The sequence below is a fragment of the Engystomops pustulosus genome, chromosome 9, assembly GCF_040894005.1.
Source record: "Engystomops pustulosus chromosome 9, aEngPut4.maternal, whole genome shotgun sequence".
NCBI lineage: Eukaryota > Metazoa > Chordata > Amphibia > Anura > Leptodactylidae > Engystomops > Engystomops pustulosus.
The window spans coordinates 92,538,798-92,561,525 of record NC_092419.1 but is presented as its reverse complement, the minus strand read 5'-3'; the positions used below and the strand labels follow the sequence as shown (position 1 = coordinate 92,561,525).

At 41.2% G+C, this 22,728-nt stretch overlaps 1 protein-coding gene across 1 annotated transcript in view; it reads left to right on the top strand.

The window, feature by feature from the left end:
• The window catches only part of NR6A1 (nuclear receptor subfamily 6 group A member 1), a 171,713-nt gene that overhangs the window by 23,145 nt on the left and 125,840 nt on the right, over positions 1–22,728 (top strand). Inside the window, exon 2 of the mRNA XM_072123385.1 lies at positions 15,925–15,963. Coding sequence (XP_071979486.1) covers positions 15,925–15,963 — 39 coding nt within the window. The remainder of the gene's footprint in view (positions 1–15,924; positions 15,964–22,728) is intronic.

Genomic DNA, 22,728 nt, shown 5'->3' with positions numbered 1-22,728 from the left:
CTGGGCTCATCAAGCGTATCCTTCACCATCTGTGAACGAAATCCAAAGGCATGGGGTATTGTAGGTCTCACAACTAGGTAGTCATTTGTATAGACGCGCTCTGAGAATTTTTGTCATTCTGTTTGTAATAGTAGTAGAGTTGTATTCATGTAGTGGGATGTTTAAGGAAACCATGTTCCTAGGTTCTTTATAAATACTTATCTCACAGATACCAAATTTATATCGTTTTATTATTTTTATATAAGTTATAAATAATTAGACAGTAAAAAGGAAGGTCCAGGATCCAAGCAATAAATAGTAAAGTAAAAATCCACTTTATTAGAACAAATTAAAAGCCTAGAGATGTCCTATAAGGTGAATCTGACATGTTTCAGACCACGAACGTTCCTTAGTCAGGGGCGTAACTACAGTGGTAGCCATAGCAGCTGCTATGGGGCCCACCGTGTCGGGAGCCCCATCATCTGACCTGACAAACTAAAAAGTGGAGGATGTGCACCACTATATACATATTATACTGCACATTGTACATATATGTGATGTAAATATGCTGTATGTGTATGTATATGATGTATGGTGTGTAACTCACACCAGTGAGTATTGAAATAAGTATATTTTTGAAGTGGGAAGGGGGGCCCCATTCAGAAGCATGCTATTGGCCCTTCCTCTCCTAGTTACGCCACTTGTCATCGCCAGGCGTGAACGCCCCTTAGTCGTGGTGCGGCGCTTGGCTTGGTTATGATGCATTGAGACATTGTATGTTCTCCCCACCAGTTACCGGATGCCATATTGTGGCTGTGAGGTAACCGCAATTTCTGCTGCCAGATCACATCCAAAGTTACAGCCGTTTGAATGAGGACTAGGTGTATGGAGCTTTGGAAGGTGTCATTTTTGCAGGACATACTGACTTTTTCATTGATACCATTTTAGAACCTCTACCACTTTTGATCAGTCTTCATTCAAATTTTTTTGGGTGGCAACAGCCATGATTTGGACATTTGGTACATTTTTCCCACATGTGGTGATTATTTCTATATTTTAATAGAGCTGGCATTTTGGGATAGGAGGGTGCTCTTTAATAATAAAGACTATAATTCAGTAACTCAAGTCACAGAGGGAGTGCGAGTCATCATAGTAGGACCATGCATGCTGACATCTTCGCCCCCCCCAGCCAGCTGCACTTCCCACTTTGTTGACCCGTGAGAACTTTTCCTGTCTCTACTACTCACGAGCAAGCTTGTGCCTTCAAACTTATTCTGTGCTCATGGCTGATTTATCGGACCGAACATGGAATCTCTTAAAGGAACACTCCAGTCACAGCTGATTCATTGACTTCTACCTTGTGCAGAGCCTCAAGGGAGGTGCATGACTCTAGGTTCTAGTAATACAATGAAAACTAGTTGCCCAATGAATTAGATAATTCTTTGAGTAGAGTATTTCTTTGAGTTCAGTTAAGCGATTCTAGGTTTGATCCAGTGAATCCTGCATGTAGCCTGTACGAGTTTGATGGAACAAACGTGTTTGTGTGCATCAGACTTGACGCCACCAATACAGAGAGAGACGCCCCGGTAACTCCAGGTATTGAACATACAAAAATCGCAACATGAGTTGAAATCTCCAATATTTTTGACAAAACAGTCCCCGTGGACAAGAGTCGTATTTCTTCAGATGAGATTTTTATTCTGTAATCCTAAAAATGTGACATTTCCACTAGTTTGACGCAGAGCTTCTCTGCAATCAATGATTTCCGGAGCAGTTTGCGGATACTAATCTCTTGCTGTGGACTCTTCATACTGGTGATAAATTATTACACTTGTAGACTAACACAATAAATGAATCAATGGAGCACTAGTATAGGTCAGATATTCAGAAGTTGTGACCTGTCACATGTGATTTATGAGGACAATGAACGCCTCTTCTCCTTAGCGTTATGCTTTGTCCAATATTGCCATATTTTGTCACCTGGTACGGCCCGGGATCTCTACTGGCACAGTGTGATCCTTGCCTTTGCACACTATGCATATTGTATATAGTGTAAAGTAGCATGGAGGGACAGGTGCTCCTCCCAGCTCCCTTTTGTAATTAGCATTTGTTCCTTTGACTGGAGGGGGGGTGTATTAGCAGACTGGCGTGTGTCAGGGTCAGGAGTGCTACAGATGTGTGGGTGGAGCTGGAAGCGTGCCCGGCCGACAGGCTAAACTCACAATGCACATTGATATTGTTTGAATGGGGATTTCAGGACTGAGCTGCTGAGGACAGCACAATGATGACACCCACAGAGCTGCCAAGATGATGATCGGTGAGGTTACTATATCTTCTTTATTTAGTGTTAAAGAGTAAACCTAATTGTCTATGACCACCCCCAAATAAAGAAATGTGAAATATGGGGATGTGTGGTCCAGTGTAAGGATGCTCGTGCTTGGTATGACTGCTCTGATGGCTGTACGCAAATACACCCAACCCTTCATAGTAGAACTGTAACGCCAGCGGCGGTGATGTATGAGTTGTTATGAAGCTTTGTAACTTCTCTTTGTTTGGCCTTTTTTGTAAGGCCTCTTATGGTGACACTTTTTTTTTTTTACATCTCCTCGCAGCAGTGGTTCAATGGAGCGATTGCAAAAGGAGATTTTTCAATGCAAAGCAGGCGAGCAGGTCAAGGACCCTGCCTGCTTGTGTGTGTTTCCGGTATAGATCCTCGCAAGCTAAATTATAGACGCCGTCTAAAAATGTTTCTCAAGGCTATAGAAGCTTGTGACTCCGACCTTCAGAAGGGTTTGGATTGTGCCGTTGGCTTTCTCCGCTTGTCATTTTTTCATTTATTTTTGGTTCGTGTTCCTCAATTCTAAGCAATTAAATGACATGTGCATTAAAATACTGCATTGATATTTTATTACATACATTTTTGTCGCTTTTTGTTGCTTAAACCCTTTCCCCCTCTTCCTTTTTTTAAATTTTTCTATGTACTAAGCTTTATGAGAGCTTCTTTTCTGCGTAACGAACTGTACTTCCTAGGGTCACAATTGAATGTACAATCTCTGTGCAGCGCTGCGTAATCTGTGTGCGCTATATAAATAAATAAATTATTATTATTAATTATTATCTTATGCAATGTAGAAAAAAAAAAATACAAATGTGAAAATGTTAAAATTGCCCAAAAAATGCATTTGTACATTTTTTTTGTGGGCTCTGTTTTTACGCCTGTGCGTTGAAAATGACACGTCCCCTTTATTCTTTGCGTCAGTGATTTAAAAAAAAATGTAATTGTATTAAAACCCATATAAATTTATAAACTTTTGTGCAAAAATTAAATGTAGTTTAAGCCAATAACTTTGATACATATTGGAATATGGAACTGTGTAAGGTGTCGTTTATTGCAGGACGAGCAGGTGACTTTTTTGTTATTTATTTGTATTTTTTTTTACTGTATTTTTATGCCTCCTAGGGTACTTGATTACTACTGGATTGCAGTATATGGGGGTTTTCTAGCTGATCTGTATCGTTGTCTTTCTGGCAGACTGTTACAGATCCTGTTTAATGGCAGGCTGTCATGGGAAGGGATGATGCCACAGGGGGCACGGGCTGGCTATATGGTGGGGGCACGGGCTGGCTGCATGCTGGGGGCAAGGGGCTGGCTGCATGCTGGGGGCAAGGGGCTGGCTGCATGCTGGGGGCAAGGGGCTGGCTGCATGCTGGGGGCAAGGGCTGGCTGCATGCTGGGGGCAAGGGCTGGCTGCATGCTGGGGGCAAGGGCTGGCTGCATGCTGGGGGCAAGGGGGCCATTTGTACATTTTTTTGTGGGCTCTGTTTTTACAGCTGTGCGTTGAAAATGACACGTCCCCTTTATTCTTTGCGTCAGTGATTTAAAAAAAAATGTAATTGTATTAAAACCCATATAAATTTATAAACTTTTGTGCAAAAATTAAATGTAGTTTAAGCCAATAACTTTGATACATATTGGAATATGGAACTGTGTAAGGTGTCATTTATTGCAGGACGAGCTGGTGACTTTTTTGTAATTTATTTGTATTTTTTTTTACTGTATTTTTATGCCTCCTAGGGTACTTGATTACTACTGGATTGCAGTATATGGGGGTTTTCTAGCTGATCTGTATCGTTGTCTTTCTGGCAGACTGTTACAGATCCTGTTTAATGGCAGGCTGTCATGGGAAGGGATGATGCCACAGGGGGCACGGGCTGGCTATATGGTGGGGGCACGGGCTGGCTATATGGTGGGGGCAAGGGCTGGCTACATGCTGGGGGCAAGGGCTGGCTGCATGCTGGGGGCAAGGGCTGGCTGCATGCTGGGGGCAAGGGCTGGCTGCATGCTGGGGGCAAGGGCTGGCTGCATGCTGGGGGCAAGGGCTGGCTGCATGCTGGGGGCAAGGGCTGGCTGCATGCTGGGGGCAAGGGCTGGCTGCATGCTGGGGGCAAGGGCTGGCTGCATGCTGGGGGCAAGGGCTGGCTGCATGCTGGGGGCAAGGGCTGGCTGCATGCTGGGGGCAAGGGCTGGCTGCATGCTGGGGGCAAGGGCTGGCTGCATGCTGGGGGCAAGGGCTGGCTGCATGCTGGGGGCAAGGGCTGGCTGCATGCTGGGGGCAAGGGCTGGCTGCATGCTGGGGGCAAGGGCTGGCTGCATGCTGGGGGCAAGGGCTGGCTGCATGCTGGGGGCAAGGGCTGGCTGCATGCTGGGGGCAAGGGCTGGCTGCATGCTGGGGGCAAGGGCTGGCTGCATGCTGGGGGCAAGGGCTGGCTGCATGCTGGGGGCAAGGGCTGGCTGCATGCTGGGGGCAAGGGGGCAAGGGCTGGCTGCATGCTGGGGGCAAGGGGGCAAGGGCTGGCTGCATGCTGGGGGCAAGGGGGCAAGGGCTGGCTGCATGCTGGGGGCAAGGGGGCAAGGGCTGGCTGCATGCTGGGGGCAAGGGGGCAAGGGCTGGCTGCATGCTGGGGGCAAGGGGGCAAGGGCTGGCTGCATGCTGGGTAGAGGCTTTGACCAATGCTTTTCTCACCCTAGGCTTATACTCGAGTCAATAGGTTTTCCCAGTTTTTTTGTGGTAAAATTAGCAGGCTTTACATACAAGATAGGTTCTGTAGGTTTGTTCTTAAGTTGAGTTTGTATGCAAGTCGGGACCGTATACTTTTATTATTGTAACCCCAGTCAAAAATTTTTTGGTCTCTGTGACAACTGGATTTTAAAAATTCTGGATTGTCATAAGAACCAGGATTCACAATAAATCTTAATTACAGGCACCATTGATAACTGTTACAGCTGATTATTGTAGCCTAGGGCTAAAGTACAGTAAATTACCAAAATCCAGAGGTCTGTTTGTAACTAGGGGTCGTATGTAAGTCAGGTGTTCTTAAGTAGGGGACCGCCTGTATATAGTTTTTTTTTCCCCTTTTGTGGCAAGGGATTACATAAAGGGGGGTTGTACCTAGTTGTTTTCTCCCGCTATCCTGTGGATAGAAAATAATAAATGATCTGATTATTGGCGTCACAACTGCTGGGGTCCTTACTCATCATGAGAACATAGGTCCCATTCTCAGTATATAATGAAGTGACAACTCATGCCAGAAATTTCCCACTGTTCTGCTATCTCTGGCACTCTTAAAGTTGGTTAATGGGAATGCTATGCTCAGTAATTTCCAACTTTCTTAGTATTGTGGTAGTAATAATAATAATGAAACGATTCTATTGTTTTTCACCAGTTTCTTGTGTAGCCCATCTATATACAACCTTGTGAGGGTTTTTTTTAATCTCCATATATCACTACTGGGTCACATCTCAGCCCGGGGTCAGACACTGCAACCAATTAACCATCCTTTGCCAAGTATTTTACCTGTGTAAGACACCAAGCTCATTTTGACTCTCAAAAATATTTTTTGTTCTCTTTACAAGTGGCAGGATATATTCTCAAACTACACCTCCATCAATTATTGAGAAAAGGACCCTGTTCTCAAGCTAGGTGGGGGACCTAGCAGTCAGAATGATCAGATTGCAATAATTGACCTGCTGTGACATTTTACTTGGGAGGGTTTTTTGTAATAATTCCACATGTTATTTGTAATCAGTCTTAAATTATTCAAAATAAAAATAGATGTATGATCAATAATGGCCAGTATGTTATTATCTTCTCATGTTCAAGACCAATATGTATCAATATTGTTCTACAATATCTGACATAGAATCTAACAATACTCATGTTTCTTTCTTTACATGCACCATTTGTACTAAACCCAGAATATTGTAGAAAAAGTATTGCTGGGAGTTGTAGTACTACGCCGCGTCCTTGCCTCTGTATATTGTGATTTCATATATTTTATAATGTCCACAATGTAACTTCAATACAGACAGTCCCCGGGTTACATACAAGATAGAATCTGTAGGTTTGTTCTTAAGTTGAGTTTGTATGTAAGTTGGAACTGTATATTTTATCATTGTAATCCCAGACAGAACTTTTTTGGTCTCTTTGACAAATGGATTTTAAAAATGTTGGATTGTCATAAGAATCAATATTAATCCTAAAGCTTCATTACAGACACCTGTGATAACTGTTACAGCTGTTTATTGTAGCCTAGGACTAAAGTACAGGAAATTACCAATATCCAGAGGTCCGTCTGTAACTAGGGGTCGTATGTAAGTCGAGTGTTCTTAAGTAGGGGACCACCTGTATTAGCATTGAGTTTGTGTTTCTTAATGCCACAAACAACTGTTGTAAACGTTTTTCTATGTCCATTGTCTTTACTCATTACTTGTTTACTATACAACATTTGCCATCAGATGTAGATACTGTAGATCAACAGATAATGTAGGTACTCGTATGTCCCCACAGCAAGTGGTGGGTCTGCAAGTTATAGGCGTGATCGGGATTCAAAAAATAATTTTTTTATTCAATTATTAATGGTTCAAAAGACCTTGGATAGTCTTGTGTTGAATGGGAACAAGTTTTCTTACCCAGATAATCTTCTCCGATTCTGGACCGGTTCTTCTGTACTGTTGGCTCAGTGCCCTTAGATGAACATTGCCCAGGTGCCTACTCACGGTTTAGGCCTCCCCCCAACTATTGTAGCCTTCATTATGTTTGGTGCCTCATAGCTATATATGTAGTGGGTTCACATAACATCATGTAACCGGAGCGTAAACCTGGCAAAAAAACAAAACGTGGATCCACTGATCCTCCGAATGTTCTCCAAGGTTCGCCACCTTGATGGCATATGCTGGGCGAGATTCTTAAAAATGACTATACTTATTAGTTGAACACCATCCAAACCCAATTATTTCATTGAGACTGGCCAACCAAGTAAGGTTTATGGAGCCATTTCGGCATATATCCGAATCATCTTGATACTTACAGAGAAACAAAACACCCATCAGAGATGTTTGGAAGCAGCTTATCTCCGTCTTTCCTTGGGGGTTCTCAGAGAAATGGCTTTTGATTGACAGTTGTCTATGGCATATAAAGCCAACTCAAGTTGAATACTGTCTATTGTTCTCTGTTATCAGACGATTCAGGCTTGGTTACATTTTGACTGATCTGCAGTGAAGCTGCTGATAAGGTCTAGATGAATATCTCCTTCTTCCCCACTATACCAATGTCATAGCCTATAATACTAATACCAAGCCTCTGTTTACATTAGTGTTGAGAATTGTCTATAATGAAACTAAGACGGATATACTGGATCCATTTAGATATTGGACAGATATTAGCAAATCGGGACCAAATCCAATTTAAATAGTAGTTGCGAAAAGTTCTCAGCAGCACAATTGCAAAAAAAGAATGTCGGGTGTAAGCTCCCAGGGCCAGGCAAACGGCTCCTCCAAAATATGTGCACAGAAAAAACTGAAGTCCAACTCAGGTAGATAAAGGGGGAAAAGGTGGTGTCTTCATTCGATAGTGATAAGTGGCAACGTTTCGGCTCAGTATGAGCCTTTTTCAACTTTGCTTCAGAAAGGCCCGTACTGAGCCGAAACGTCGCCACTTATCACTATATAAAGACTCCACCGTTTCACCTTTCTACCTGCGTTGGAGTGCTGTTTTTTTCCTTGTACACAATTTAAATAGTAGTTGTCATTCTAAATATTATTTTGTAAATTAATAGTTTGGATTAAATTATGAAACTTTGTAGTATATCCCTTTAGAATACAATGTCTCTACCTCTTCTTATTGGTCCTCTGCTACCTGCAAAACTGCTTTGTCTGCTTCTGTGATCCATCTTTAGTGAGCATTTTAGTAAAACTAAAACATGGGTTTTTTTTAGAACTGAAGACTGTAACAAATACTAGAAAACTCCATTGAGGCTGGTGTGAAGCTTGTCACTGGTTTTACGGTACTTTGTGCCTCTAGCTGTCTAACCTAGAAGAGCAGATGTGAGGGCTTAGCTGTATATGTGGGTGTCCTTGTACGGTACCTCTGGATTGTGGAATGAATGCAGAGCGACTGCCTTCTCGCTCGTGCCAGATGTTTGCATAATGCCGCCACGGAGTGAAGTAAAGAGGCCACGCTTGTAAGCAGGGAGCGCACTGTTTGCTAACGCACAGCATGTTTTAGCTCTACGAGGCCGAATAAGGATTGGATTCTCTTTGTGTTACAATCTGCAGCGATGAGACGTTTTATTTTCAACAATAGTCAAAAAAGTTGAATGGTTTTAAAGACAGCAGGCTGCTGCGGATGTGGGCTGCTCTTGAAAACTTTTTCAATAGGGAGATTAGATTTCCAACAAGAAGATTAGTTGGACTGCGGCTACTAACTTTTTATGGTTATCTGTTTCACCTTGGATATTCGTGCTAAATCTGTTGGTGCTGTTTTAATCTCGTAATCCTTGACCTTTCTTTTAGAATTTGCCTCGGTTGTTAAATTTACCTATGTAGCATGATTTTGCCCTTTGGAACGGGTGTAAATTCGATTGCCTCTTTGTGTTCTCTTAATGGTCCATTTGTGGACTTTTGGTTTGGGCTGGTTATGGCTCCATGCATTCTAAGGAAGAAGGTATGATCTGTACAGAGATGTGGAATATTATGGCCCTATATAAAGGTTTATTATTAAGGTTTGGTTCATGTTTTACATTCTAATTAACCCCTTAACGACTTGGCCATTTTGCACCTTTTTGACGGAGCTTATTTTTTTTTTTTTCCAAATCTGCCCTGTGTCACTAAGTGGTTATAACTTCGGAACGCTTTAACTTATCCAGATGATTTTGATTGTTTTCTAGTGACACATTGTACTTCATGTTAGTTGAAATATTTGGGTGATATGTTATGCATTTATTTATGGTTTAAGAAAATCGTCAATTCTGGTTTTGGTTTTTTTTGCTTTCTTTTTTTTTTTTTTTTTTTTTTTGGCCCGTTCACCGTACCATAAAAATTGTGTTACCTTTCTTCTATGGGTCACTACACTTTAAAGTGATTTTTTTTTTTTTTTGAATACAGGCAGTCCCCGGGTTACGTACAAGATAGGGTCCGGAGGTTTGTTCTTAAGTTGAATTTGTATGTAAGTCGAAACTGTATATTTTATCATTGTAGATCCAGACAAAAAAATTTTTGGCCCCAGTGACAATTGGAGTTTAAACATTTTTTGCTGTAATGGAACCAAGGATTATCAATAAAGCTGCATTACAGACACCTTACAGCTGATCATTACACCCTGGGACTATAGTAAAGCATTCAGAAAGCTTCACCAGAGGTCAGAGGGGTCCGTCTGTAACTATGGGTTGTATGTAAGTAGGGGACCGCCTGTATATCTTTATAATTTTACTGAAGAAAAACTAATAAAGAGAAAATCTCCTTTTTTTTAGTATCTTTCCTTTAGTATTTTTTTTTTTTTCGGTTGAAATAGCAGGTTGAGGGCTTATTTTTTGCATGATGAGTTTTTCTTTTTAGTGGTACCATTTTGGTGCACATAACTTTTTTTGATCACTTTTTAGTGAAGGGATTTGATGAAAATTTACATTGGCAGTTTTTTTGGGGTTTTCTTAATGATGCTCGCTGAGCTGATTCAATTATTTTTTCCAATTTATTGTACAGATTGTTATGTACGCGGAAATACCAAATTTTTTGTTAGATGTGAATGGGAAATGTTGGCGTTCAGGGGTATTTTGACTTATTATTTTATTATTTGTGTTAAAAAACTTAAATTGTTTAAAAACATTTTTTTAAGACTTTATTTTGAAGTTTTGTAATAAGTAACAATACAAATAACAAGTGGACAAAACAATGACTTTGGGTGAGCAATGGAGAATATTGATTCTGACCCCAGGATAAGAGAGATGAAACGTATCCGGTTGTCTCACCACTACCATGCCAATGTAAGACTCATATTCCCCCAATACACAGCAGGGAAACTAGTGCACTCCCATATCTAATGCAGTCTTTACTGATATCCAGATATCCTAGAGCAGGTAAAAACCCTCTGGAGTACCTCTAGCACCATAGATGAGCTTATATACAGGAAGATCTGCATTGATCAGGGCAATCCATTGTGCCAAAGTGGGAACATTAGAGGGCTTCCAGTTAAGCAGAATTACTTTCCTGCCATAGAATATCAATATACACTCACTGGCCACTTTATTAGGTACACCTGTCCAACTGCTCGTTAACACTTAATTTCTAATCAGCCAATCACAAGGCGGCAACTCAGTGCATTTAGAGGTATGTAGACATGGTCAAGACAATCTCCTGCAGTTCAAACCAAGCATCAGTATGGGGAAGAAAGGTGATTTGAGTGCCTTTGAACGTGGCATGGTTGTTGGTGCCAGAAGGGCTGGTCTGAGTATTTCAGAAACTGCGGATCTACTGCAGTTTATTGGCATCAACTCTGATCCACCATGTTATCTAAGTCACTTGGACTGCCAGATAATATCTTTGCATGTGGGGGAGAGCAAGACCACCCTGGTCAGCTGTGGCCTTCAAGGTCTATTTGGCAAGTCTCTGAGGGCTACAACCCCATAGAAACTGGGTCATAAGTGTGAATTGAGGAACAGCAACCGAGCAGCATGGTACTCCCCAAACCCCTCTATCTCTATGAGTTAACCAGATGTTAACCATACCCTCTAAGGACAGAGGAAGGTGCAATATTAAGAGCATCAACTTTAGGCACATCTATATGGGTCACTATACCTTGGTACACAATCATCAGGCCAGAGTATTGGGTGATCAAAGTGACATCAAACTCGTCCACCAAACAGAAGGAAAAATTTGTGCCAGTTGATATGGAGGTGGGGTCAGATCTACTTAGGAAGTCACTTGGACTGTAAGCGGTAAACACACACGGTTGGAGGAATCTCCAATTGCAGGCGTTACAGAAAAGCTGTATTATACAGCTGACACCCGTAGCTTCTTGCATCGTGTTCACTTGGGAGTCGATGCCAGAAGCAGGACGTAATAGTATGGCATGGACTACCTCGGCCTGTGCTATACTATTATGCACCATTGGAGCATCAATGGCTGTAAATGTCCACACACCTGTAGAGGGGTCCTTTAATGGCAAAGTCTTCTTCCCTTATGTCAAAGTCATAAAAATTTTTATACCCCTCGTCTGACAGCACTGAGCAGACACTTGGTAAAAATATTTAAAAACTTTGCTCTTCAAAGAACCATATTGGTTTCTACGTTGTATCTCTGTCCCCTGGTGCATTTGGTACCATTGGAGGGGAATGATGACCTCATGTACATTGTGTAAATAACATCTGAGCCAATCTATGTGGGTGCTGCCGGCTTAGGATTTCTTTTCTGAGAAAGTAAAACCCCCTTTAAGTATGCAATTATTTATCTATGTTATAACAATGACCTTTGACCCGTTATTAACTGTTGTATCAACTATGATCACATATTGAGGAGGTTATATGCTTTTAAACCAATGCCTCTTAAATGACATTGTTACCTAAATTGAAGGTACCCTTCTACCCCCTCCCAAAGTTAGATTAAGGTAATCAATAGAGGTGAATTGATTTACTGTGGATGAGTTATTATGCTGCTTTCCCTTCAGGGGCATAAAGCAGAAGATCTTAGGAAAAGAGACGAATGAGAAGGATTCATCAGTTGACCCAACTTATTTTTATATATTATACATGGATCGATTTAATAAGGTATAGAAGTAGAAATATTGTTACATACAAAAATGATTTATTAGTGGACCAAGAATGAATAGAATAGGAGGGTCTTTGTTCAAGAATCTCATCTATTAACCAGTTTAGACAAAAGAAGGCGAAGTTGGGTATTCTTTGGGAAGTTATTTTTTGCTTAATGAAAAAACCCAGAAATGTAGATATATTTGCTAATTTGGTAAACAAGAAAAACTGAAATATCACATGATCATAAGTATTCAGACCCTTTTCTTTGACACTTATATTTTACTCACATGCTGTCCATTTCCTTATGGTTCTACTCCTTCAATTGGAGCCCAGCTGTGTTTAATTAAACTGGTTGGACTTAATTAGGGAAGACACCTGTTTTTATAAGACCTCATAGATCACAGTGCATGTCAGAGCACATGAGAATCAAGTGGTCTAAGGAACTGCCCAAGGAGCCCAGAGAGAGAATTGTGGCAAGACATAGACCTGACAAAGGTTACCAAAGACTTCCTGCAGCACTCAAGGTTTTAAAGAGCAAAGTGGCTTCCATAATCCTTAAATGGATGAAGTTTGAGACAACCATAACTCTTCCACGACCTCGCCGTCAGGCCAAATGAAGCAATCCTTTGAGAAGAGCCTTAGTGAGGGAGGTAAATAAGAATCCTAGATTACTGTGGCTGAGCTCCAGAGATGCAGGAGGGAGATGGGAGTCACCTATCACTGCAGCCTCCTCCAGTCGGGCTTTATAGCACTGTCTGCCGACAGGACCCTCTCCTCGGTGCAAGACATATGAAAGCTGCATACAGTTTACATAAAAACATCTGAAGGACTCCCAGACTATGAGAAATAAGATTCTCTGCTCTCAAGAGACGAAGATTGAACTTTTTGGTGTTAATTCTAAGCGGTATTTGTGGAGAAAACCAGGCACTGCTCATCCCCTGCCAAATACATTACACACAGTGACACATGGTGGTGGCAGCATCCTATGAGGGCACGGACAGGGCGGCTGGTTTCAAATAAAGAAAAGATGAATGTGACTAAGTACAGAGATCTCCTGGATGAAAACCTCTTCCAGAGTGTTCTGGACCTCAGACTGGGCCAAAGGTTCACCTTCCAACAAGACAATGACCCTCAGCACAGAGCAAAAATAACAAAGTAGAGGCATCAAAACAACTCTGTGACCATTCCTGACTGGTCCAGCCAGAGCCAGCACCTAAACCCAACTGAGAATCTCTGGAGAGACTAGAAAATGTCCACCAACATTCATCATCCAATCTGAGGGAACTGGAGAGGATCTGCAAGGAAGAGGCAGAGGATCCCCAAATCCAGGGGGGAAAAACTTGTTGCATCTTCCCAAGAAGCGTCATGGGTGTAGCAGCTCCAAATCTACTTCTACTCATCACTGAGCAAAGGGGCCGAATACTCATCACCATGGGATATTTCAGCTTTTCTTGTTTAATAAATAAGCAAAAATATCTAAATTTCTGATTGGGTGCCGAGTTTATATTAAAGGAAACCTACCACTTGTAGTGGCAGGTTTCCGATGGAAATACCGGGCACCAGCTCAGGGTGAGCTGGTGCCGGAGCTTATTTTAGTTAGTGTTTTAAACCGCGGTATCGCGGTTTAAAACACTTTTTAAACGCTATAGCCGGCGCAGGCAGGTACGCGCTCGGCGCTTACCGTGCACGCGGCTACATAGGAAGTGAATGAGAGCCGCGTGCATGGTAAGCGCCGAGCGCGTACCTGCCTGCGCCGGCTATAGCGTTTAAAATACTAACTAAACCGCGGTTTAAAACACTAACTAAAATAAGCTCCGGCACCAGCTCACCCTGAGCTGGTGCCCGGTATTTCCATCGGAAACCTGCCACTACAAGTGGTAGGTTTCCTTTAATGAAAATTTTTTTTTTTTTTTTACCTTACGGCAATTGGCTGCAATGAAACGAAAGTTTCTGTACCCACTGTATGAGATATTGGAATCTCTAACTACTCATGTTTTACCCAGTATGGTATTAGAGGAAATTACCCTATTGAATTACAAAATAACCGTATCCCAATTATTCTTTTTTATTTCATCTAGACAAAGTATTACGACTTGGGTTTCCTAAAGTATCCGGGTTGTAAATCATCGCTGCCGTTTTATGTTTCTATGGTCTATACACTTTCACGGTTGTATTATCTTTGCATGTAATGGTTGCAGATGACGACCTTTTTACAATTGTGAGTAATGAACATTTTATGATGTTCTACTCTGTCGGGGCGTGAGAATGGCCAAAAGAAATGGAGTATTGCACCGTAAAACACGATACATTTGACTGTACTATTCTTCTTGTCATGAGAAAAGCCTAGATGTTAATTTTATAAGTTTCTCTTACTTGATTAAATGTCTAGGCAGCACGGTGGCTGAGTGGGCAGCACTTCTGCCTTGCAGCACTGGGGTCCTGGGCTCAACATCCTGCAAAGCGTTTGTATGTTCTCTCCATGTTTGCGTGGGTTTCCTCCGGGTACTCCGGTTTCCTCCCACACTTCAAAACATACTGTTAGGTTGTTTAGATTGTGAGCCCCATGGGGACAGGGACCAATTTGCCATGCTTTGTGCAGCGCTGTGTAATCTGTGTACGCTATATAAATAAAGAATTATTATTATTATTATTATTATTATTATTACCACCACCTCAATTTCAGGTTGAGATTAAACAGACTGGACCCTAGTTGTATAGGCAAAGACAATAGTAATTCTGGATTGCTACTGAACCTTGGAGTTTTATATTGCTACAGGCCCCTTTCCAGTCGTATATTTTGTATGATTTTTCCAGTCGTATATTTCTATGTCAATGTGTTCATACCATATCCGGATAAAATACATGGCAAATGATGGTTGACTATTGGCTGTTCCTGGGTTCGGCACGTATTTACGGCAGCACAAACGTACAGAACTGAAATATAGGATAAAATAGGGCATGCTCTACAATTTTTTTTTACGTCTTGCTCACCATATGGTACGGTGTGCAATACAGCCATTAAAATGGATGACCATATTGGCCATAGAACTGAATGTGCCCTTATGAAAACTACATGGTACGTTCGCTACGAGAATCGTATGAGATATGACACCTCTTGGTAAAAGCAATCTTCAAATTAGCTCACTTCCAAAATGAAGAAAGCCTGGTCTCCTATGCAATCTAAAGTCAATGCCCTGGCCTCACAACATTACATGATTTGCTTAGCCAAGGGGCGACCAAACGCTTTATTCTGTAAGGTTAAAGGTGTTGTCCAGAGAATGATAAACATGGCTGTTTTCACACCTGACTATGGATCCTGCCAGTTTTGCAACTCCTCTCCATCCATTTCTATACAGCTGCAATACCAGCACAAACCATGGTCAGGCATGGAGCTGTTTTTGGAAGAAAGTAGACATGTTTTTCAACCTCTGGACAACCCATTTTAAAGGGACATGAACCCTGAAATAGTGTACCGAGTTTGTTGGACCCCACTTTGGCGCCAACAAACAAAACCTCATGGTATGGACTCTTACACCTATAGTTATATTGAGGAGACAGCGAGGGCACGGCCCCCCATCAGAAGCAGGTGATGAGTGCCGTATACATGTGTTTGGCTGTCTATATTTCCGGCAAAATGTATCTTGCCGTATCCGAAACTTCTGTGCATTGAGAGTATAATACGTTTGTCGGAACAAGGCCCAGGAGTCTAACATTGCCGTCTATGGTGGACGTATGTATGCCCGCAAGCTGTACATGTGTCCCCCTTACGGTTGTTTGAGTGTAGCCTAAACCTGAGATATGCACATACTAGCCCTACTTTATCCAGACTTGTCACTAAAGCAGCTTTTCATATATGTTTTCCAGGTTTTTACAAGGATATTCCTGGCGAGAATGAGCAGGCTGGTAAGTTCTTGATTCATATCGGTATCATCAGTCAGTCAGCGCTGTGTAATAGGTAATAGATGAGGATTATTCTGTGTTGTGATCAGAGGTCGCACTAACATTTTTATGGAAGGGTAATAATACTCCTCTCACCATTTTTGAGGAGTATTTTTAGCCGAGGAGGAGTATGAAATATTCAGTAATACAAATATATAACTCCTAGTCGTATATATATCTATTAATGTCTATTAACGATCTAATAAACATTTAATACAAGAAAATCATTAAAGCCCGAGTTTTTTTTTTTTTTGCCACAAGTGGTGCACAACTTTTCCATTGTCTTAACCTACATAGCGGATGAGGGTTGACACCGGCCCCCAGAACAGGCTGGGACTGACGCTTCTAAATTTATTTTTGGGGGTTTGAGGGCGTTACACTTTTTCTTTTAACACTGTTTGCTTATTTTTATTTTTTTTAATTACAAATTTTTTTACACTGTTATCAGTGATATATATACAGAGACCTGCAGAGAGGAACACACACTACACATAGCACACCCACACACACACAGCGCAGCACCTGTCACACTCACTAACTATACATAATACCTGGCACACACACACAGCATACCCACTATACATAGGGCACACACACACACACACCATACCCATTACACACACACAGCATACCCATTACACACAGGGCACAAACACACACACACACACACAGCATACCCATTACACATAGGGCACACTCACTACACGCAACACACATAGTACCTGGCACACACACACACAGCATACTCACTACACACAGCACACGCACACACACAGCATACCCATTACACATAGGGCACACTCACTACACACACACACACACACACACACACACACACACACACACACACACCATACCCATTACACATAGGGCACACTCACTACACGCAACACACACACAGCGCAGCACCTGTCACACTCACTAACTATACATAGTACCTGGCACACACACACACACAGCATACCCACTACACATAGGGCGCACACACACACACACAGCATACTTGACGCATGTCAATTATTTTGGGGGGTAATGGCGCCTCAGCATGCGTCTATCACGCTTGGTGAGGCGTTAATGCGACCTCTGGTTGTGATGATGTCTAAGAAAACTGAACTCTCCTACTTGCCTAATGCAGTGCTCTCAGACACTAATATATATTTGACCACTCTGCAGTCTAGGGACCCCGGTTCTGCTGCACGTCAGCACCATCCATTGTTCAGTGGTGGTTCAGGGTTACTGCAGACTGTTACTGCTTCTGACATCATCCAGTGTCGAACACCCACCAACTCATTATGTATGATCCATAATACGTTGATATGCTTAATGCTGTGTGCACACAAACATATCATACACAGGTCATCCATTGTGCAGATCCAGAAAAAAACAAAAAATAATTTGATGTCTGATTAAATGATGTCACTAGATTGTTTCAACCTCTTGGAGAGTCACGTGACTGCATTTTGCAAATGATCTGCAAATGCAGATGGATGACTTATCCATGGCCTCCTTCCTTCTAAAATCAACTTTTAAACTTAGGCTAAAGAACCTGCAAGGCTCCTGGGGATGCTACCAGAGCCCCACTGTGCCGTTGCTTCATAGGCTGTTACATTGTCTCTCTCTCCCCCTCTGCGACATGAGCACTTTTCACCTCCCTCTCCCTAATCTCACTGCATCTGAATAATTGGGAGAGGAAGAAGTGCTCCTTGCATACTTTAGTGAATCTGCAGCACGGAGGAGTTCTGGTAATAATCCCCAAGGATTCCTTTAGGCTCATGAACATAATTTAAAAACTAGATTTTAGAAGGAAGAAGGCCATGCATAACAAATATAAGAAGATTACCATAGTCCTGCATTGGCAGGGATGTTGCATATGTGTAAGTGACTGAAGGGCTGCATCTCTTTAGTACAGCAGCATAATTCTCGCCCCTCCGGTCACATGACGCCCAGGTAGAGAAGACCACGTGACCCTTCACTGCAAAGCACTGGAAAGTGACTGTGTTCTGGTCTGTGCACTAGTTTACCATAGCAGGTGGGAAAGGAGGATGAATTTTGTGAGTAACCTTAGATTGTTCCACCAAATATTTATATTCCTCGGGTAACCACAAGTATACTATACATATAAACAACGGATTGGTCATGGTTTATTAAGGTATACTGAGGGTGGTTGTATATACCTTTGAAGAAGTTGTGGTTCTACTCATCATCCAGTGAGATGTGTAACACTTGTAGATAAGCTTTTAGCTCTTGGACTACTCCATACTGCACCTCACATCCTGGGTCATAGTGTTCATTGTATATAAACGTCCCCCTATATATCATATTTCTAAAGCCGCCAGTACAGTAACTGGATAAGACTGTGGATAAGAAGGGATAGTGATATTTAAAACTTTAAAAGGGGATCAAGTAGAAATTGGTATGCAGGGGGCAGGGGCCGTGGTGTCCGGATCCACACCCCTGACCTGACAGCAGATGTTGTAGGAAAACCTAATTGGAGAAGTCCGTTTTGCACCCAAGTGATCTCCCAATCTAATTTAGCTTGACTGGTCATTTTTGAGGGAGGTGAAGATGGCCTCCTATTGATCTGTGTACACTTCTGCTTATTTCCAAGCCCTCGGTTTGTTTGACATCTGGTGTAAAGAAGGAAGATAAAGAAAGTATTAGGCTCAACTTCAAACCCTTCTCGTGTTGACACTTTTTCTTGGGTCGAGAGGAGTCAAATCTGTCAGAAAACATTGGGATTTTACATTTTGTATCCTAATCGATTCATTGAGGGTTTGCAATTCCTTGTATATTCTATGTATATAATTAGTTTATTGCATTGTGTTAGTCTTTATGGACACTAATACGCATATTTGACAAGCAGTCAAGAACATCGCATAGATTTATAGCCTCCCCTCCATTACTCAAGTAGAATGGTTATGAACTCCTCAGATTAGGATTATTCACCAGACCTGGCTGAAGAACAATGTAAATGATAATGTGTCAGTAACTAGTAGTTAGTCATTACTAGTAATAACACACTGGAGTAGACAGTTGTGATCAGTCACATCTGGCCCACCCTGACCACCGGAGTGTTTCCTTTTTATCCCTTGTGTGGAGCCACCTGCCCAATTGTCCTTTGTGTGCAGACAGATTTATCAATCAACCATAATCCTCAATGAAAAGAGCTTTTCAGCTGCTTACTGTAACTAGTAGCACGGCCGGCCCACACCCCCTTTTACAGATAAGGAACATTTGTGACTTCAGATTATTCTGTTCTTCGAGGAACCTTTTTTGGAACTTTTTTTATGTGAAAGGAATATTTCCATGTTGATCTGGATCTCTGATTTTACACAGTGTAGACAAATTTCTTTTGATATTTTTACCCTTCTTTATGAAAAATAAAATTTTTTACTAAAATTAACCCAAATTTAAGGGGTTGATCAGCCACCACTTGCTTGCATTAAAGTTGATGGGAACGGATGGTAAAAGCTAGGTCTTCAGTTCTAGGCGTCCATTATTCTGTTCCATAACGGTACCGAGCAGTGACTACCACAGGTTGGTGTGATGTGATCTTAGACTATGGGGTATTTACACACAAAGATATTTTTCTCAGATTTTGAGATCTTCCAATGAGAGACATAGATGGACGCCTTTCAGTTTTCGTTTGCATTAAAAACAAAAACCGAATTATTTTGGAGTATTTTTGCGCCAATTCAACATCAGAATTACTGCCAAAAGTGTGTGACACAGCTTAACCCCATTGTATGAGCTACAGTATTTTTCGGACTATAAGGCGCACAGGAGTATAAGGCGCACCATGAATAAATGCCTGCTAAAATGTTCTAGGTTCATATATAAGGCGCACCGGATTATAAGGTACACCTGATTATAAGGATGAATGACCAGCAGGTGGCAGACCTGTGCACAGTTCAAGGCAGCTGTTGTCTGTAAGTACGGTTCATATATAAGGCTCACTGGACTATAAGGCACACCTTTGATTTCTGAGAAAACAAAGGATTTTTTGTGCGCCTTATAGTCTGAAAAATATGGTATTTCCTGTACAAAACCTGTAAGAGAAAGCTAAGGCTTTCTGTTATGATGGATCCAAGAGTGCATCAGCGAGGACCCAGGAAGCGTTGGAACCAGGGGATTGGTAATGTATTTCTTCTAAGGCCATGTTCACACTTTCGTATCAGCACTCATCTCTCCAGCGGGAGCACCCGCTATTCCTCCTTTCCACCTGCGCTCCAGCGGTCATGACACCGCTCATCTCATGTCCATTTCTACTTATACCTTGCAATCCGTGCCTGACGAAGGTCTGATTTTAGAAGACCGAAACGTTGCAAATAATAATAATTTTTGTTGGATTGCTATACTGTTTATTCTGGATTAAATAAATTCTCCTCAATTTTTGACCCATAAGGAGTGCCAAGTTATCTTTTCTTCGTGTAGTAACCTACCTGTGCACCCATATAGTGACGTGTATTTTTTCCAACACACTTTCGCATCAACCTATCTAAATAAGTTGATGCTAAAGTGTGAGCATGGCCTTAGAAGAAATACTTTACCAATCCCCGGGTTCGAACACTTCCCGGTTCCTCGCTGATCTACGTTCTACCTGGTCCATCAATGACTTATCACAAATATTTGAAGGCTACAATTCAACACCCCATTATTTGTATAGTTAGAGGGACAGATGAACTAGCAGTCAATCAAGGACAACAGCACATGAGTAAAGTCTAAACTATTATTTTTATTTTTTTTTATTGCATTTTAAGTGACTGTTTTTTTAAATAACTGTTCTCATTGACTACCATAATGGCGAACCTGTTCCTCTACCAGATGACGAATTCAGCTAAAACAGCACAGCTTTTGCTTTTGACTGTATCATTGACTTTCCTAAAGGAGATGGCGACTGCTGTATTTACCCCATGGCATTTGATAGATGGCTAGTTAGAATATTGACAATGTGTATCCATCATCGGCTTCTAGAAAGCGACACTTCTGCCTTTTGTCTCATTTCCTCCAAATCCATGTCACCCGACACAGAGGTTTAATTCACCTCTTTACACAGTGATTTCACTGAAAGGCTTTTCTGCAGAATTAAAATGCTGTAAGCCCCCAATAAATTGTAGATGACAAAGACGTCCAGTAAAATCTGAAGTTTTCTTAAACTGAATAGGCTTCCTAAAGATTGTAGGCATCAATGTATAATCCAGCTGATGAAAGGTTGAACTAATGACCTTGTGACTGTGTTGCTGGATAAATTAAGTGCAACAATGCATATAAAGCGTCGTCTTTGTGAACTTCCATGCAGCCAACGAGTCCCATGTCCGCTGGAAGGAACATCGGATACACTGGGATTGGAGAATTCTGCAGTGATAGATTATAGGCAGAAGATAAACTGCTCTTGTAAAAAAATTTTTTTTTTTAATAATTTTTTTTTTTTTTTTAATAAAACTTAAGAACATAAATCTATTTATGTAAATAGCCAAAGTTGATTTTTAAAAAAAAATTGGGAAATGTATTTGACAAATTATATAAAAAAAAAAAAAAAAAAAAATATATATATATATATATATATATATATATATATATATATATATATAAAAAAAAATAAATACGGTATATCAATCATGATTCTGTGAAACAAGGGAATAAAAAAAATAACAATAATAAGAAAATTGGCCTTCATTTCGGCTCCTCAAAAAATTACTTACTTGGTGAAAAGAAGAGGGTAAAAACAATGTATCCATTTTTTTTTGGTTTAAAAACAAATGGGATATTTGTGATCCATGTGTGGTAAGTAGCCCAGACATGATCTTGTATTTGTGCTTTAGTTTGTCTTCAGCTCTTCTAAGTTATTGGACATTCTCAAAAAGCAAAAATTTTCAGCAACAGTGAAGAACAAAACTGGGTAAACATCTTCCGTTTATATATCTAAAAATCTTATATATTAATATATTATCATTATTCTGTAATTAGCCAAGGCCAATAGCTGGGTGTTGCCTGTTCTCTTCATTGTGCCCTGGCCCCGGGCATAGCCATTACCGTCATTTTCACCTTCATTTAAGATCTGTTTGCTGTATTTGTGTCCCTTCATCTCTTTAAGAAGACACTGTTGAATGGGCAGAAAGCGTGTCCAGATTCTTAAGTGTTTTGGCCTCGGGGCTTGCCTTTTCAACCTCTTGCTTCTTTAATTAATGGAGTGGCTTGGGTATAAGAGACATGTAGCATATGTCCCTGCGCAATAAGGATTACTACTACTGTATCACAATAAAATTGAGCTGCAATAGGTAAGGGTTTCCGTTCGGAATATAAATATATATAGATACACTGTAGATCAAAATTAGAGAACACAATTTCCTAAATGTCAAGGTCATTGTGTAGCCTTTTTATATATATACTGAACATAAGTAAAATCACAGTATTTTAAGCTTATTTCATAAATTGTGTGTAGCATGGTGTGTAGACAGAAGAGGGTGGTTCATTTTGGTGATGAAAGCAGGTTTAATTTATTTGGATCTGATGAGAAACATAATGTTCATCAACAAACTGGGGAAAGACTGAACCCAATGTGTGTAAAGAAGTCAGTAAAAGGTGGTGGAGGAAGGAAGTGTCATGGTTTGGGGAATGTTTTCTGCAGCAGCAGTTGGATCTCTCCTACAGCTACATAGCTGAATGGATGCAAGTGTTTATCGAAACCTTCTTCAACACCACATGGTTCCTTCCATGTGTTCTTCACTC